Genomic DNA, 19,737 nt, shown 5'->3' with positions numbered 1-19,737 from the left:
TTTAACACTGGCTAGGTATTTAACATTATTTATAAAAAAAAAAAAAAAAAAGGGAGCCAGGCATGGTGGCTCACACCTGTAATCCCAACACTTTGGGAGGCCAAGGTGGGTGGATGGCTTGAACTCAGGAGTCCAAGACCAGCCTGGGCAACAAACCAAAACCCCGTCTCTACAAAAATACAAAAATGAACTGGGTGTGGTGGCACACGCCTGTGGTCCCAGCTACTTGGGGGGCTGAGGCAAGAGGATCATTTGAGCCCGGAAAGTCAAGGCGGCAGTGAACTGTGTTCATGCTACTGCACTCCAGCCTGGGTGACAAAGCAAGACCCTGTCTCAACAACAATAGGATATTAAAGAAGGTTATGATAATGGTATTATGGGTTACTTAAAAAAATTCTTTCAGAAATACATACTGAAGTAGTTATAGGTGAAATACTAGACTATAATGTCTGGAAGTTTTTTCAAACTAATGGAGTGGCAATAAAGGAGGTTTACAGGAAACAAGACTGGCCATTGAAATGGTGATCCCATTCAATGGAATCTATTACACTATTCTACTTGCATACATTTTTCTATAACAATATTTTAAAATCAGTGATAGCTATTTTCGAAGTCTAAAATAGTCAAACTTTCAAGACGTCTTTTAGAATGCTTTCATAAGAATACATTTATATCAGTATTTAAAATCTAAGTATTTTAAAATACAAACCTTTATAGTACTTTATTTTCCAGGCTTTCTGGTTTTCTATATGTTTTTTCCATTCATCAAATTCAGGAATACTGTAGAAGGAAAGTTCCTGCTTATTTTTGCTTGCCTTAAATTAATTAAAAAAAAAAATTAGTTTTTCTGCTACCCTTTAAGACAACAATATAAAAATATATTAATGCAAAGAGTACCTTTACAATAGGAGTAATGAACTCTTCGAGAAAACCATGCTTCAAAAGTGATGGCCAATTGTGATGGATGAAATTAATAAGCAGGCCTTTTATGTGAGAACCATCTTGATCCTAAATAAATGTTAGTAAAGTAAAAAATTTTGTAATACTTCTATAAAATGATTACTTACATAAACAAATTTTAAAACATGTGAATGCAAAAAACCAAAATTCTGAATTTTAGAAATGCATTTTACAGAAGCTATTAAGATGATCATACTAAATTTTTTCTTAATAAGTAAATAAAGAATATAGTAGTAATAGACTGAATCTGTCATTATAAAAATATATTATCATTTTATCTGTTTTATAGTTTCCCCAGATTTCACTAAAAGAATAATTTAAGGATGGAAAATACATAAAATAAAACATGGTAATAATGCCACCTTAATGGGCAATGGTAGGGAAATCCAGGTAATACAGATATTCACAAGTCTTCTCTAGATAAAAAATTGGAAAATTTCTGCTTAAAACTATATATTAATAGCAGTTTTTTCAGTTGCAGATTTTCTCTACAAATACTTTAGAGTGCATAAGAGAAAACAGTTGAACGCATCTGAAATTCTTCCTTTTCAATTTTCTAGTTCTTTTTTGATTACCATCATTTTACTATTTAAGTCCTCCTGGTATTTGTGCATTCCAAATCATGCCATCATGTATAAATATTAACCCTTATCATTAATCTTTCTTACTTGTTAATTCCATAATTTCGTTCCTACTTGTAGGTAGGCTGCCATAGTACCACACTGTATTATATTCTCCTCATATATATTGCATTTTAAAATACTCTTAAGTAACCCATAAGATTGTTACCCCAAAAATTAGATAATGTAAAATGTGCTTCATACAAATGTTTCCACTGAATGACGTGGTTTTTTCATTTTTTCCTCTTGATGTATAATCACTTTCAGTTATACTATCTTTGGACAAGTCTCATAAAACAAATATTAAAGGGAGAATCTGAAGAAGACATGAATTTGAAATACGTGGTAACTTTAAAACCAACCTGATCGGTCATAATCATAATCTTTCCATAGCGTAAGGTTTTCAGAGATTCTGCATCATCGTAACTTTTCTTATATTGCAGACCAACTATTTTAATAATATTATTTATTTCAGCATTTTCCATGATCTGTTCAAAAAGGAAAAGCATTGAAAGTAGTTTGAAGTGTTGAAATATACAATGAGTCAGAAATTACATTTAAAAATTTGACAAGTTTAGTAAAGTATTAGAAATGTCATATGTATGTGTGCATGTGTGTATACATATATATATATATATATACACATACCTGTTTATGAGAAGCTTCCCGTACATTAAGAATTTTGCCCCTGAGTGGAAAAACTCCGTATCTGTCTCGTCCAATCACACCTAATCCAGACACAGCCAGTGATTTGGCAGAGTCTCCCTCTGTTAATATCAGTGTACACTCCAGGGAATGTTTACCACCTGAGAGAAATTTAAAATTATACATAGTAAAAATTTCTCATACTTTCACTGATGAGAAAAATGAAGTCAGAAAATTAACATTAGAATGCTGACAGTGAAAGACTATAAAAGTTATTTTACATTATTGCTCAGTATAAATATTAAGTATATTTTATTAAATTCCTATCCCCTGAAAATTAGTAATATGCTGTGTATGTGATAATTTCAATGAAGTAAAATTATACTCTGAATGGAAAATCATAGTCTAACTATATGTAGAAAATAAAAAAATTCTGTACTAAATAAAAGTGAAACTTAAATCAAAATCTTATTTAAAAATATCAATCTTACCAGCATCATTAGCGTCATCCAGTTTGGGAATACCTTTGATTTTACTGTATTTTACTGATGAACACTTCTTATTCAGCTGAGTCTGAGCCTTAAATTTCACCCAGTTCAGGATACTTTCTACAATGCCACAATTAGAGGCCTAAAAATAAAAGAATATTGGTATACAAACAAGCTGAAAATTCATACATTTAGCTAAAACGTATAGGACCCTAATGCAAGACCTGGAATCTGTGCAATTTTAAGGTATTTTAGGGCAAAACAATAATGGTGATAAGCATCATGATACATGCTAATCAGTTTTTACTCAACTACAGTAAAACTAAAGCTAAAATATAAATACTTGAAAAAGGATAACTTTTACATATGAGAAACACTCTATTATAATAAACTCTGTGAGGAATATGCATTGCTCTTGTTACAAATTAATTTTATTAAAATTAACACAGTGAAAACAGATCCACACATGAACCTACTAGCTGGCCAACTCTAGACGTTGACATTTCTGATATCCTTCTATACAAAATGTGAGTCTTTAATTCACTATGACAAAAAGTATTAACCTAAAAGGAACATTAGGATAACCTTGGTAACTTCTGAATAGACTTTCATTCTTTAAATAGCTTGGTAATAAAGATTTCAATATTACATATTGTTTGTACTCTGCAGTGAATCAATCTGTGGCAAGATGTTAACCCAGACAGAAAAAGGAAAAGAAAGTTAAGCATCTCCAACTCTAAGTCCTAAAAGTTTTTTTATCATCCTGGGTGATTTGATGTTAGGTGTATAAAACAGTTTTCTGGAATGTTTAAGACATAAACAAAAGAGGTGAACTGTGTTGCCAAATTTAAACTTAGTGCACCTAAAATGAAAAAGTATAAAATTTAAAATCAAATCACTTCATCAAGGAAACAATTGTTATGAGGACAGAAATTTGGGAAAGCATTAATATAGCATAATTTGTACTCAGAATTCATTAAGATTAGATCCAAAAGTACTATTTCTACAGGCCTTAAGTTAGAACCTAAAAAACAACTTTTGTTTTTGTTTCTGATAATCTACTTTTTGGAATTTGAGAAATACGCTAGTTCTAGGGCAGTTATACAGCATTTCCCCACCAAAATTCCAAAGAGGAGAGGCTGTGATTGATTCATCTTCATTATTTATTTGTGCTCTCACCTTATTTTAGAGAAGTTAAGGTAACCTAAAAAAATTATGTGCAAAGCAAAGCAATTTTAGAACATGTAGAAAATAGTACATTTTGTTATGCATATGTTACCACAATTTTTAAACATGTGTAAAGATAAGAATCAGCAGATCAAGTTGAAATGAGAGTAGAAAAGATGAAAGAGTTGCATAAGGATCTGTACATCTGTTAGGGGAAATCTGACCTTTACAATGGTCAATGCAAAGGTAAAAATGCAATTAGTTACATAATTCCCTACTTTAGTTCTTGGCAAAACAATTGTTTTAGGAAACATTAAAGTCTACCCTTTAAAGTTATCAAATTAAGCATATTAGTTTGTAGTGCAAGCATGCTTATACCCACAGTTAATATGATGAAAGAAACTAATCACAAACTAAATCAAGAAAACTATCTATCAACTCTTAATAACAACAATAAAAAAAATACAAGTTTTACTCACTGCTTTAAAAAATTTTTCTGACAGCTGGCATTTAGACCCAAAACTTTTGGGCTGCAGAGTCATGTTTTCCTTAGTCTGAGAATCAAAAGTTGGATTTTCAATAAGGCAATTAATAAAAACCCATATATGGTTTTTTACCTGTTGAAAACATACCAAAAAAAGTCAACATCAGAGCTGATATTTAGTAATTCAATATATATATAATGCATATGTATGCATCATATACAATATGTAATGCATCCCTTACTTGAAATGGTTTCACTGATACACCAGCTTTGTTCTTTTTCTTAACTACTTCAATCAGTTTACCAACAACTTGATCTACCACATAATCCACGTGCCGTCCACCCTAAAGAAAAAAAATATATATATGAAATCTGAAATCCTGTAAAGTAGCAAAATACTTTATCTGTATTATAAACCCTATTTTCTAAAAGAGTAGTAATAGGAGTCTCAGAATGAGAGTTGAGATTTTAAAAAAATAAGATATTTTGGCTACAGAGCCAATAAACCAACCGCTGTGGTTTTTTTCTTTTTTTATTTGTTTTTTTTCCTCACTTCAATTCTAACACCAGTTCTGGGGTGCTTTCAACACCAGCAACCAATTCTCTGATTCTCCAGACACCAAATGGATGTTCAATGATGTAATTCAATTTTGATACTAACTACCTGGAATTAGCACAAGTATTTAGGGTTGGTTAAGGGCTCAATTCCACAGAACTCCCCACACTTCAGATGCCAGTCACAAGTCCTAGGCCTCCTGTACTTCTAACGAACCTATGACTCACTCCCCAGGAATGATAATTTGCTGGAACAGGTTACAGAACTCAAGAACACACTTACTTCATTTACAAGTTTTTTATATAGGATCCAGCAATAATAGCCAAATGGAAGAGATGCATAGGGCATGGTATAGGGGAAAGGGTACGCAAAGCTTCACGCCTTACCCAGACATGCCACCCTCTTAGCACCTCAAATGTATTCACCAACCTAGGAGTTCTGTGAACTCCATTGTTCAGGAGTTTTTACAGAGCTTTATCATATAGCCATAATTGATTTTTAACTCGGTAACCAGCCCCCTCTCCTCTCCCCAGAGGTTGGGGAAGGTGGGGCTAAAAGTTACAGAAAAGGGAATTTGTTATTCTAAATTTCATAAAATATAAATATGTTCAACTACAAACACTAATCATATAAATTTATTTCTAAATGAATGTTTAAATAAATTTTAATACAGCAATTTCATAGAAAATAGATTTTCGTTTTCATAAGTCAATTCTTACTTAACAAAAACAGATTTGGGTTTTTTGGGGGTTGTCGATATTGTTATTTGTTTTGTAGTTTTTAATGAAGTACTGTTCTACCACTGACTTGGAAACAAATAATTTGCTTACTTACTTTTGTAGTTGCAATACTATTTACAAAGCTGATTTGCTGGAATCCTTTTTCACTCAATGTGAGACAAACATCCCATCTTTCATTTGCAAGCTCATGAATAACTTTCAGGGCCACCCCAGTTTCATCCAATTTGTCTTTCACATAAAGATCTACATAACTGCGAAATCCATTTACCTATTAATTTAAAAACCAAAAACAATTAAAAATCTTACACTGGCAGCTCAAATAGGTGAATGACCTTAAGTACGTATACTTTCATTTCCTCTCACTTACAACAGTTCTAAATGCACCGATCCAAACCTTAGTGGCATTTCCCAGATCTATTCCTTAACCCTTGACCTTTAAAAAAGAAATTCATTTGTGTGTGTACTTGACCAAAAGAGGATGTGAAGGGACACGTAAATTGTTATAAAATATTTCAGAAATTTCTATTTTAAAATAAGGTAGACTTCCAGTTTCAGTTCAGACAGATAATGAACTAGTAGGAAAAAAAGCTTCCATCCTTGTAAGAAAACGGGTGATCAGACAACAAATTAATGGGTTTTTCATGAACCCATTGAAGAATTGAGATCACAGGCGAGCTGGCCATCCTAAAGTCTGGAGAGACACAAGTGTCTGTAGGAGACCACAAAACCTAAGCTTTTGCTTACCTGGGGCAGATATTTAATAAGCTAGTAAGAACATTAAACTAGAAATTTTGACTAATTGCTACTGGAAGAGAGTATACTAGTTTGAATGCATAAAGCTTCTAGGGGCTATAGTCATAAGTTCATTCATTCATACTCTTGCAGGTTTTTCCTCCAGAAAACCAACCAAATTCTCATAGGGAAGACCAGTGAGAATCTAGAGATGGTTTCCCTTCTGCACTCCCATGGTGCTAGCTGGGAGAGAGAAACAGTAGTCACTGGGAAATCCACCCAGATCTATCTCCCTTACCAAAAAAAAAAAAAAAAAAAAAGGCTTATTCTGCAGGGCAGGGAACCTCAAGGACATAGGCTGAGAACACTGGTGGAAACCTGCTGCAGCTGGGGAAAGAGAATAGAGGGCAGAAAAAAAGTCTTTACCTACGGAGGAGAGGCATAAACTTATAAAGGTCAAAACCCTGAGATACAGGTTCACCATGCACTCTAAAGACTGGGATGTAATCAGACATTAGAGAACATCTCCCCCAAAATCTACCATCATGCTACCAAGCTTCCATTAACAACAGTGGGTTTCAGCTGGAAGAGCTGCAAGAGACTGATCACCTCTGAGGGGCAGCTCAAAAAGAAGGGCCTAAGCCAAGGGGAAAGATAAAAACAAGAAAGAATTTGGAAGTCTCTGGTACCCACAGCAGCAACAAACCTCAACACTAATAACTACAGCAAAAACAAACTTCAAACACAGGCTATCTCCTGGGTAAATATAACCTAAGTCCCACACTAATGCTTATTTACCTCGATATCTACAAAACATATCTGGTTTTCCACAACTTACAGGGCATGCCAAAAGGCAAGAAAAAAGCAATCTGAAAAGATAAAGCGATTATCAGAAACAGAATAAGTATCTCACAGATGTTGTAACATGTATCAGATAAAGTATTTTAAATAACTACAATTAATTAGTATGTTAAAGTATCTAATGGAAAATGTAGACAACATGCAACTTCAGCAAAGACATGGAAACTATAAGAAATAATCAAATGGAAATGCTAAAAATAAAAAACATAGAAGGCATGAAGAATGTCTTTGACAGGCTCTTCAGGAAACTTGATGCAGAGATTGCAAATAACTAAACTTGAAGAGAGGGGAATAGAAATTAAACCAATACAAAAAGAGGAAGTAGAGTGAATAAAATAGACAAAGCATGCAAGAACTGCAGACAGTATCAAATAATGTAACATATATATAACCAAGAAGGAAAGGAAAGAACAAGACAGAAGCATTATTTGAAGAAATAATGGCCAAATTTATCAATAATCACTTTAAATGTGAATCATCTGAACACACCAGTAAAAGAGATTACCAGATGAGCTTTAAAAAAGGAAGACCCAACAATATTCTCTCTATAAAATAACATAGTATTAAAACTATTTTACAGGACACTTACAGGCAATTTCTTTCCATTAAACATGACCTTGACCCCTCTACATGAACCAGCCAAATCATATGCCCTTCTAGTCATGAGGGCCACAATATCCTTGTCAAGTTTTTCCATCTTAAATTTGGACAGATCTGGTTGGAATGTTATGCATGTGTAATCTTCACCATCAAAATGTTTAATTTTGGCTTCAGAAGTCTTCATCATATTATTCATCCATGTCTTCAAAAGAAAAAAATTCAAATATTTCTATAATGCTTCCATATCTCATAATATATAAAGACTCCGCTCATTAAATTCATTCATTTATCAAACTATATCAATTTTCCAACTTCACAACAAACCAAACAAATCCTTGTTAATATTACAGACAAAAAAAAAGTAGTAAATACAGTCAGCCCTTGGGTAGCCACAGGTTCTACATTTGCAGATTCGACCAACTGCAGCTTAAAAATATTTGGGAAAAAATAACAATAAAAAATACAAATTTTTAAAATACAGCATAACTGTTTACATAGCATTTATACTGTATTATATATTATAAGTAATCTAGAGTTGATTTAAAGTACATGGGAGGATGTGTATAGGTTATATGCAAATACTACCCCATTTTATATAAGGGACTTGATCCTCCTGATTTTGGTATAGAAAGGGCATCCCAGAACCAATCCTCCTGAGGGCAACTGTATTACTGTGATAATAATCTCATGTTAAAAATAAACTAAACTGTACAACTTTATAAACTGCCAACAAAATCTCTTTCAAATTCTTCAACACGACTATACAGACTTTTACAAAAATAAACATGCATGATGCTTTTCCTGACAAAATTATTTTAGCTTACTTCAACAACGGGGTTGCTGGACAGCAATAAAGAAAATTTAAAATAAAAATTATTTTGGCTTATATAAAATTTCAAATCATTTTCATAGACCTGCAAGAATAAAATAAAATTTTGAAATATAAATTTGATGATTCATTGAGGAATTTTTCAAACACACTAAGTGGCTGCATGTACATGAGTCTGTGAGGTTCAGGACATTTTCACTAATACTTAACTAAATTAAATAAAGTCTGTTAAATAAAGCACTTTATTTTAAAGGAATGATAGAGGAATAGGCTTATATTAAATCTCCCAGGCATTCTGATGTCTCTTTACTCTGATGATTTGACTTGGATAATGCTTTGGAAAAAAAAAAAAAAAAAATGAAGTGATACAGGCATCGCTGCAATTTACCCAAGGTTCTAATATCTCGGCAAAATAATAAAACATTATTTTAAAAAAAGAAATAGATGTATTTCTAGCATACCTGCTTAAAACTGTGTTTGTATTCTTTGCAAGCTGTTTCTACTGTAAACTTTGTGCTGAAAATATTACAAAGTTTTGCACCATAACCATTACGACCACCTGTAAGAAAAATTAAATGTAAAAGGTTTAGTAAAAATGATTTTAAAGGAACTTTGTTAATTTACCACCATAGGGCAAGGCTGTTGCAAAACTGTTCCACCAACTGCATTACCAATCACCAATTGAATATTCCAGAGTATATTTAGATTTTTTCCATTTAAAGAAAGATACAATTAAGATTTAGCATATATAGTAGTGTAATTAAAATGGGTATTTTGTACATTTACCACAGTCTTTACAATTTCAAAAGCATTAAGCTTTGTATCTTTCATGACCCAGCAAATCTCTGTGAGTATGAAATCTGAACTTTCTATCAAACTTGCTTCTCTATTACAAAATTTTAATCTATATCATTTCCCAGAGCCTTGGTTTAAAAAGCAAAACAAAACAAAACAAAAAACCTATCAACCTATTTGGGCAACATAAATAAGTATGAAAACATATGGTTTTGGTCAAAGCACTTTCAACTCTATTTACAGAGTCTAGATTTTCAATCCTGACCTTCTTAAGGAAAACAGTTTAAAAGTAACTTAATACCAAAAGACACAGTGCTCATGTAATAACAAATTTATATACATAGACATCATACCAGTCCTATCTCTAAATCAAAACTCAAACTGTCAGCCAAGTTAAACTTCCAGCAGTTCTAACATAAAGTCAATGTACTATCAGACTTAAGGTTTTTAAATGTCACTGTTAAACTATTACCAAGACAATATTTATACATGATAGTTTATAAATATTAATTCTGACAATGATTTTCTCACACCAAAACTGCACAATTTCCTTAGTAAGTTATACATTTTATATTAAGAAAACAGTATTTTTCAACCAAAATTCCATTCAGACTTTACCTGTAACTTTTTTCTCATCATCGTCATAGTTACTGGATGTTAAAAGCTGTCCAAAAATTAAAGCAGGAACATAAACTTTCTCTACCTTGTGTTCTACTACTGGAATGCCTTTCCCATTATTCCAAATGCTTATAATGTTAGATTCACTGTAAAAAAACAAAAAAAAGAAAAAAAAAAAGCAGAATTTAGAGCTTAAAATAGTAAAGATAAATTAATTCATTAAAAAGTAATCTAGAATAAACCTTAATGATTATAAGATACTAGTCATTATCAACTGGAAGGCACTGATTCATCTCTCAAGAAAATACTCGCTGTCGACAAACATTTCTTTCCCTGAGTCATAACTAATAGAGAAGGATTATGAAGGAAATAAAGGCAAGGAATGGAAAATTACAGATCTTAAACATCTCAGGATGACAAAAAAGGCAACATACTCATGAGAAAACCTTAAAAAAAGGTTTCATCATGTTTAGCACATGGTACTGTAATTAAAATAGGCATTCTGTAAGTTAATTATCTTCATCACAATTTCAAAGAAAAAATCGTCTGGCATCCTCAACATTCTCTAAGTCCATTTGAGTATGAAATTGGAACTTGCTATCAAACTCACCTCTCTTATAAAATTTCAATCTATATCATTTCTCAGATCTGGTATTTATTTCTGTAATCTCTAAACAATTATTCAGAATTTTATAACTTTGCTCCACTGACAATCTTCAATAAAAATTAGGAATAAGAATACTGCATTTAATAGTTTACAAATAAAGTTTCAAAAATAATTAGGCTGAAAAAACGCATTGAAAATCTAAATATCCAATACTCATCAGTTGGCAAGAGGTTAAATAAATTGTGACACATCAACATAATAAAATACTTGCGAGTAGTTTAAAAAAATTAAGTGGATCTATGTAAGTTAATAAGGAAGGCTGTCTATAATATGTCGAATAAAGGGAAAGACATAAAATAGTATATATACTATGATTTCATTTGTTAAAGAAATATCTACATATATAATTTAGCATGAGTATGCAATATTTTTTGAAAGCTATAGTTTTAAAGTTTCAACTCTAAATAAAGAATACTTAAGCTAGAGGAATATTTTCAACTCTGGTTAATATGCTTTCCACATTTGTTTTTGTTTTTGTTTGAGACAGAGTCTCGCTCTGTCATCCAGGCTGGAGTGCAATGGCACAATCTCAGCTCACTGCAACCTCTGCCTCCTGGGTTCCAGCAATTCTCCTGCCTCAGCCTCCCAAGTAGCTTGGATTACAGAAGCGCGCCACCACGACTGGCTAATTTTTGTATCTTTAGTAGAGACGGGGTTTCACCATGTTGACCAGGCTGGTCTCGAACTCCTGACCTCGTGATCCACCCGCCTTGGCCTCCCAAAGTGCTGGGATTACAGGCGTGAGCCACCGCGCCCAGCCTCCACATTTGTTTTTAATCAGATAGACATCCACAAATAAATTGTTTCAATACTGTTATGTTATATTATTTAATAAGTGTTAAGCTCCCTTGTAAGAAGTTGCTCTAAGTTCTCTAACTTCTGGAAGAACTGTCCAAATTCTGCATGGCATCCCTTGTATTTAATCTGTTCTCAAGGCTTTACAACCATGACCTTTTCCTTAAATTTTATCCCTACATCACAGAATACTATGGAGGAAAAGAAAGAATAAGAGCTAGGTTGTACTATATATCCTATATACTTTGCCCATTAGCTATTAAAATTTAACCTCTCCTCCACACAAGAAGTTTATGTGCACAAATGTACAAACAAAAATAAAAATCTGCTATACAAAAATGTTAAAAAGAATGCAACTCGAAGGATACAAAAATGGACAGCAGAGAAAACTGGATCAATTGGATAAACAGTGCAACAGCTCTTTTTCTCATTTAAATTTAGCTTTAAAATGACTTCTTAAATTAGAAATCTTACTGAAGCAAAAATTGCACCTCTGAAATAACATTTATTTGAATCAAAATAATACTAATTCTATAGTATATGTGGTAAGAAATGACTATGGGACAAAATTCACAAAAGACAAAATGTTATAGTTAAAACTCAGAAATACAATATACAAATCAGCAACTTCTCACAAAATGCTTGCCTACTGCCAATTTTAGGAGTATATGAAATTCAATTAAAGGCAAGATCAAGACTCAATTTTTCATCAATGATTTGTCAACAACAAAACAAATAAGAAAGGAGGGGTGAAAAAATATACTACCATCACCTTTTCTTCTTGGAATAGCTAAGGATTTTTGTTTATACTGAAATAAAATAATTTTCTAGCAGAAGCGGTTAAAATGAGGTGGGGGATATGAAAAAAATTGATACCTCATTGACATTAAGAAGCAAATAAACTTAGTTATAATTTTCCCTCTTATGCCTACACAAAAATGTTTGTTGATTAAAAACAGAGTATAAAATAGAGTGATAAAGGCACTAGAATTACTAGAATTATGTTGAATTACACTTTGTACAAAATCTGTAACGAACCGATAAGTAAAATAAACCAAGAGCCCTTATCCAGTCTACAGAGTTGTCTTATAGCTCACTTCTTCGTTGTCTTTTTTTTCTTTTTTTTTTTTGAGATGGGGTCTCGATCTGTCACCCAGGCTAGAGTACAGTGGCACAATCATGGCTCACTGCAGCCTGACCTCCCAGGCTCAAGCAATCCTCCCGCCTCAGCCTCCTGAGTAGCTGGGACTACAAGCACATGCCACGACCATGCCCAGATAATTTTGTTTTTGTTTGTTTGGTGTTTTTGTTTGTTTGTTTTTTGTAGAGACAGGTTTTCATCATGTTGCCCAGACTGGTCTCGAGCTCCTGGGCTCAAGGGATCCGCCTGACTCAGCCTCCCAGGAATACAGGTGTGAGCTGCTGCACCTGGCTTAGCTCACTTCTTTATCACTTTGTTATGATGGCATGCTCTACACTATTTCTTAAATTCAATCTTATTGGATTAATGTGGCTAAAATATTTGGACTAATATGGCCAGAACCACATAAAAGAACTAAACAATTGCAACTATGTTCATCAAGAGTGTATTTAAGGAAGGTCCTTTCTTTCTTAGTTTTCAATTAGAATTGTTCAATTTTGAAAAAAATTCAAAGATATCAAACATTCAGTTTCTATTACTCCTTACTCTCCTAAAACATAATAAATGAAGGGAGATACGGTTTTTAACTGACAATTGCCTAAATAAGGAAAAGGAATCTTAACAGCCAAAATTCCCTTGAAACCATCTTAAACTTCTGTATGAGTTGTAACTTATGTCTTGTATGCCTTATATAACTTCTCAAGAATGCATTCATTATAGAAATAATCCAAATTTAAAAAAAAAAAATGGAGAAGAAAAATAAATAATCTCAACAGCACAGTTATATGGTAACATTTTCATATAAAATGTAGTTAACTTCATGGTATAACCAAATACAAATTATAGTTTTATTATACTACTAATCTTAACTGAAATTAGATTATTACTAGCAAGACTATACCTGAATTATTAGATTTTTATGTTTACTAGATAAAAATCTTAAAATCATGCTAAATTACTAATGAAATTACAAAGGATGAATGTTATATTTTACAAAAGGCATGCTGGTAAAAACAGGATAAATTTAACAGCTATGTTTCTGATTTAATGCTACTATTTTTTATACATCTTCATCCTACACAAAAAAATAATAAAAATCACCATAGTAATGTAATTAGCTAAACAACTGGTTACACCAACAGTACCCAATCCATTAAATTATGTCATAAATAATGGAAAACTCCAAACACCAGTCATGAAAAGTAAATTTAAAGTATAATATAACTGGAATCACACTAACAATAGCCCTTAGCCTTGAGTTCCAAAGTAAGGGTAAGAAAAGATAGGGTGATACTCCAGCAGCTGAAATAGCACACACAGCATCAAAGAAAAATGGCCTCCAAGAGCCCCGACAGGGAAGCTCTTTGGAAGAAAAGACAATAAATGACACAGAAAAGAGGCAAAAATAACAAAGTCTCAAACAACAGGGAAACAAAAGAGTACTACCCATATACATTATTTGAGTACTCATAAATTGGGGACTATCTGAATAAAACTTAGCATAAAAAATTAAACTTTAAATATACTTACGGATCAATAGAAACTTTAATACAAGTCATGTTCTTATCCCTCTGTTTATTGTCAGCAGCATTAACTATAAAATTAAACATCTCAATGAGTAATATACAAAATTATATAAATAAATACATGGACACAACTGTATGTGCATCACTGCTTAATATAAACATCTACATACGGTAATAGTTAATGAAAATAATTACTATTAACTTCTCATATAAAATCTTATTTTCCAAATAATATTCCTAAATTGTATTATCACACCAAATTACTGTTATGTTTTCCACCACAAAAAAAGAGGAGGAAATGTTTTAGTGATACATATTAATCAAAACAAATTAAGTAAGAACAAACACCTGCATTTTACAACACCCAAATCCAGGTCTAAAAGTAAAAACTTTTGTTCAATTATATTTTCTCTTAGTAACAAGCATTTGCAGTCTATTGATCACTTTCAATAAACTAGTGACTTTATAGCCATATTGAATAGAAACCAGTTCATTTTTAGTTACAAAGAAAAAGTCTTTAACACCCTTAGAAATCAAAATTCTGTATCCTAGGCACTATACCTGACAATATAAATATTTTTGCATTCATTAACCACTGCTTCAAGGAAATTTGAACACAATCATAGAAGAAATATGCTCCTGACAAACACTTGTAATAAACTTAAAACAGTAAAATTATAATATGGAGGCAAGAGTTAAAGTATAAAATGCAATCCAGTTTTAATCTCTTATCTCTTCACCAAATACCAACAGAAGAAGCTCTGAGACCCATACAACTGCACTAAGAAACCTCAAGTTGCACTGATGAGGTGGCAGAGCAAGAGAATTTCTGGAGTGTCCTTGGTTAAAATATTTCCAAAGTACAAGCATTCCCTAGCAGTCAACTAGGCATTCACATAATTTAATTAATCATGTGATTTGGAGAGGACAGAGATCATTTACAGCAATGGTTATTACACTTGGCTGCCCAACAGAAATATCTGATTTGTTGGTGAAAAACATATTTACACATCCCACCAACTCAATGAATCTGCAAAATCAGTCCCTGTCATCTCCATATTCAAGATGCCTCCAGGTAACCGTGATGCTAGCAAATCCCAGATGACTACACATAGAGGAGTACAGACCAACTATGGGATTACAAATATAACACATTGATTTCATAGATGAAGAAAATGAAACAAAGATCAAACAGAGATATGAAAACATTACAGATCATGGTATAAATTTTCTGAAGATCATTTATATTCAGAAGGATAAAAGCCAGAGATACACCTTTCAAATTTATACTGGTTAAGTCTGGCTTTATATATAAAAGGACATTATGATGATATTAATAGAAACATGCATTAAATCCTAAGCAAGTACTCACCCAAAATTTCGTCAAAGATCTTGTATAAACCTGGCACAAAGGTAACCTCTCTGCAATTCATTCCTACATCTTCATCATACACCCACATGAACTGCATTGAAAAATTCAAAAAATTTTTTTACTCAATAAATCCTTAATATCAATTTTTCATAGTATAATCCACATCCTGTCATTTACACTATATGAATACTTAGATCTGCAAAGTAGAAAAACATATACAACTTTAGTAATAGTCAACTTCACTATTCATATTAAATTAACCTCAAAATTGAGAAATTGTTCATTTTTTATCAGGTTTGTATTATTATAAAGTCAGTTTTAATGTAAGATCAATAATTATTAGAAACAGTATTAAATAGTTGAAAAAATAAAAATATTACTTTTCATAAATAATGGAAAATTAATGTTTTTTTTTTTTATAATACAGGGAGCAGAGTAAAATAATACGAACAAAGCAAGACTTTGGAGTCAGAGAGATCTACTTTGAATCCCAGTTCTTACTAGTTGAGAGATATGAACAAGTTACTTAAATTTATGTAAGCTTCCCTTTCTTCATCTATAGAGACAACAGTACCCACTTCCCAAAATGGTTAGGATCAAATGAGATAATATATGTAAGAGAAGTTCACAGTAAGCAGTAAACAATAGTCAGTGTATATGTACAAATTCTGCAAGGTACTACCATTAACATTAACGACAATATGAAAAAGACTCACAAGGCTGGGTGCAGTGGCTCACGCCTGTAATCCTAGCACTCTGGGGGGCCAAGGTGGATGGATCACCTGAGGTCAGGAGTTCAAGACCAGCCTAGCCAACATGGCAAAACACTGTCTCTACTAAAAACACAAAAATTAGCCGGGTGTGGTGGCGCATACCTGTAATCCCAGCTACTTGGAAGGCTGAAGCAGGAGAATCATTTGAACCCGGGAGGCAGAGGTTGCACTGAGCCGAGATCACGCTACTACACTCCAGCCTGGGCGACAGAGCGAGACACGGGGTGGGGGGGCGTCGGGGGGTGATGGGAGATGGCGGGTGGGGAAGACTTACATAAAAAGTTCATATGGCACCATTTTACTCTATACTTCTTTTTTCTGATGGTTTTTTTTTTGAGACGGAGTCTCGCCCTGTCGCCCAGGCTGGAGTGCAGTGGCATGATCTCAGCTCACTGCAAGCTTCGCCTCCTGGGTTCAAACGATTCTCCTGCCTCAGCCTTCCAAGTAGCTGGGACTACAGGCGCCCGCCACCATGCCCAGTAAAAAAATTTTTTTTTTTTTGTATTTTCATTAGAGACAGAGTTTCACCATGTTAGCCAGGATGGTCTCGATCTCCTGACCTTGTGATCCACCCGCCTCGGCCTCCCAAAGTGCTGAGATTACAGGCGTCAGCCACTGCGCTCGGCCTCTTCTCATGGTTTTTAATCCCCAAAAAGAAGTAAATACATTTCTACTTCTAGATCTTTCACCCTACTTTGACCATGACTACAGATTTCCGTAGTCCATGAAATTACAGATTTCCGAAGCATGTAATTACAATAACTTTATCAGCATATTAAAAAGTAGATATTAGATGCACATCTCCTAATTTCAATCAATTTTAGCAATAATTACCTGCGTCAATGGCTCCACTGACCCAATGTATGTATCAGGACGAAGAAGAATGTGTTCAAGTTGTGTCTTCTTCTGATACACTCTCTCAACAGACAACTTCTTTGAAGAATCATTTTTGTTGGCAGTTTCTGACTCTTCTTTTTTTGCAGCATTGTTCTGATCAAAAAGAGTCTAAAATTAACCAAAAAATCAAATTTAAATAACCTACCAAGGGGTAAACAATGAGTATGGACACATGACATGGGTTTTCTTTTTTAATGACAAAATTATCTTTCAGACTCACTGATTTTTTTAAATCCTAAAGAAAACACAGGTCTATTTACTGACAGTCTGGCTCTTATTATACAACATGAACCTGTAGTTTTGACTGAGCCCAAAACGTGGGTATAGTCACCAGAATCACTAGAGCAGTCCCCAGCAATCCAAAAATACAAACATTTCCCAATTCTATAAGATATCAAGTTTGTTTGTTTGTTTTGTTTTTGAGACAGAGTCTTGCTCTGTCACCCAGGCTAGAGTGCAATGGTGTGATCTTGGCTCACTGCAGCCTCCACCTGCCAGTTTCAAGTGATTCTCCTGCCTCAGCCTCCTGAGTAGCTGGGACTACAGGTGCACACCACTATGCCCAGGTAATTTTTTTTTTTTTTTTTTTTTTTTGTATTTTTAGTAGAGACAAGGTTTCACCATGTTGGCCAGGCTGGTCTCGAACTTCTGACTGCAGGTGATCAGCCTGCTTTGGCCTCCCAAAGCGCTAGGATTACAGGTGTGAGCCACCACGCCTGGCCTCAAGTTAATTTTTGTGGTCCTCAAAACCTCCCAAGAAATTTGAGTTCTGGTGAAGTTACAGAATCACAACGACTGAACCTGGCTAGGCGCAGGAGCCCCAAAAGCTTCCAGATGTAAGCTCCCCACCATTAAGCTACTGAAGACTACAGTATAAACAAAAATGACCTACACAAAATATTAACCTATGTAGTTAATAAACACTGATATGACTGAAATGGCTTATAAAATCCTCAAATTTCACACATTTTGTAGATCATGCCAATAATTCTTCACATATCAGCTCTGGGTGTCCCAATACTGATCCCAGTTTCTCTACCGGTTTCAAGGAGGCACAGGTTGGTGATCTTAATTTTAAACATTCCTACAGCAGATGAGGATGTCAAATCAAATTTCCAAGGTCTACAAATTTCCTTGTCTTCTTAAGAGCAGCAGAGAATATACTTCTCTCCTTCTGGGATTCCTTAGTGCTGACAAATATGACATCCCACTAAAAAGATATTGTGATGGCCTATTTTTTCAGAATCAAAAAATAACTCAAAAGACACAATGAGAATTAAAATATCTTCACAGGCCTTCAAATTTTAGTAGAAATTAAAGAAACAGAATACAGATAATAGGAGATACAGAGATTTTGTGCATTAAAACAAGCAGTATGCAATTTCAATTCCTCTTTAAAGTTTTTATTTTTAAAAACTGTATCATTAAGTACGTTTAAAAATCAAAATACATGACCTCTGAAAGTCTAAACCAAGATAAGAATATATCCTGAGGAAACTCAAACATTAATTATAATTTCACAATGCAGTAAGTTTTATACACAGTTAAAGATTTAATAATATTTCAAAATAAAAGTATTAAAAATAACTCATTTTACTAGATTTTAAACTATATTCTTATACATTCCTAAATTTATAAGTTTTTCCATTAACACTGCTCAAAGACAATTAAAAATAGCTTTGGATAAAAAGAAAATAATTCTGTTTCACAAAGTTTTCACATTCTACTTCTGCAAAAGTTAGACGATGAACTAGCTGGCCAGAAAGATGAACTTTATTTTAAAATACCAGATAGTCTTCAGATTTCTAACATTCTTTGCTTTTTATGAAGAAATAGTTGTGATAAAAACAAATTTACATTTAAGGGCCAGGCGCAGTGACGTTAATTTATAGAAACGATTCTAACAATAAAATCATAATTTATTTTTTAATGGAGCCTCAAAATAGTTAGAACAAAGATCATAATCATTAAAATCACACTCTAAGAAAGTACTCAAAGAAGACAGACGCTATGGAATCGAAAGTAGGTAACATTTTACCATTAACTTAGAACTGCTATTCTAAGTCTGCAATTATTGACATAAAGGTTGAGGACACATGATAACCATACATGTTATCCTATTCCAGGATACTCTTCCAAAACCAACCCCATCATAAAGAAAATATTTTCAAGATTAGACTCAACCAGAGGCTCATGTCTATCTAATTTGTATGAACTAAACTGAACTAAAGGGCACACAGGGATTAAAAAAAAAAAAAAAGAAGTAAAACCTCACCTCATGCTTTCTTCAAGAATTTACAACTTTTTCCATACTTCCTTACTTATAATCACCACCTCTTCCCCCCTGCATCCTTTCCCAAATGGATATATTACAAAAAAAAGTTTGAAAGCTTGAACCCACTAAATTCCTATCAAGTTCAAAGACTTACCATTCTCGCTAAGATAATGTCTAAAAAAAAACAGGTAACATT

At 33.2% G+C, this 19,737-nt stretch overlaps 1 protein-coding gene across 2 annotated transcripts in view; it reads right to left on the bottom strand.

Annotated features, from left to right (window-relative positions):
* TOP2B (DNA topoisomerase II beta) overlaps positions 1-19,737 on the bottom strand; it is a 66,775-nt gene that overhangs the window by 30,113 nt on the left and 16,925 nt on the right. Inside the window, exons 2-15 of one of the 2 annotated variants that reach the window (XM_009239267.4) lie at positions 17,204-17,374; positions 15,597-15,687; positions 14,229-14,292; positions 10,096-10,241; positions 9,144-9,241; positions 7,843-8,055; positions 5,755-5,928; positions 4,607-4,708; positions 4,360-4,497; positions 2,717-2,855; positions 2,229-2,386; positions 1,943-2,068; positions 898-1,008; positions 710-815 (exon numbers count right to left, since the gene is read on the bottom strand). In XM_009239267.4, the coding sequence (XP_009237542.1) occupies positions 710-815; positions 898-1,008; positions 1,943-2,068; positions 2,229-2,386; positions 2,717-2,855; positions 4,360-4,497; positions 4,607-4,708; positions 5,755-5,928; positions 7,843-8,055; positions 9,144-9,241; positions 10,096-10,241; positions 14,229-14,292; positions 15,597-15,687; positions 17,204-17,374 (1,837 nt within the window). 2 annotated transcript variants of the gene reach the window in all.

This window comes from Pongo abelii, chromosome 2, assembly GCF_028885655.2.
Source record: "Pongo abelii isolate AG06213 chromosome 2, NHGRI_mPonAbe1-v2.0_pri, whole genome shotgun sequence".
In the NCBI taxonomy this organism is placed as follows: Eukaryota; Metazoa; Chordata; class Mammalia; order Primates; family Hominidae; genus Pongo; species Pongo abelii.
Note: the sequence above shows the minus strand (reverse complement) of the source record. Positions and strands in the feature narration are given on the sequence as shown.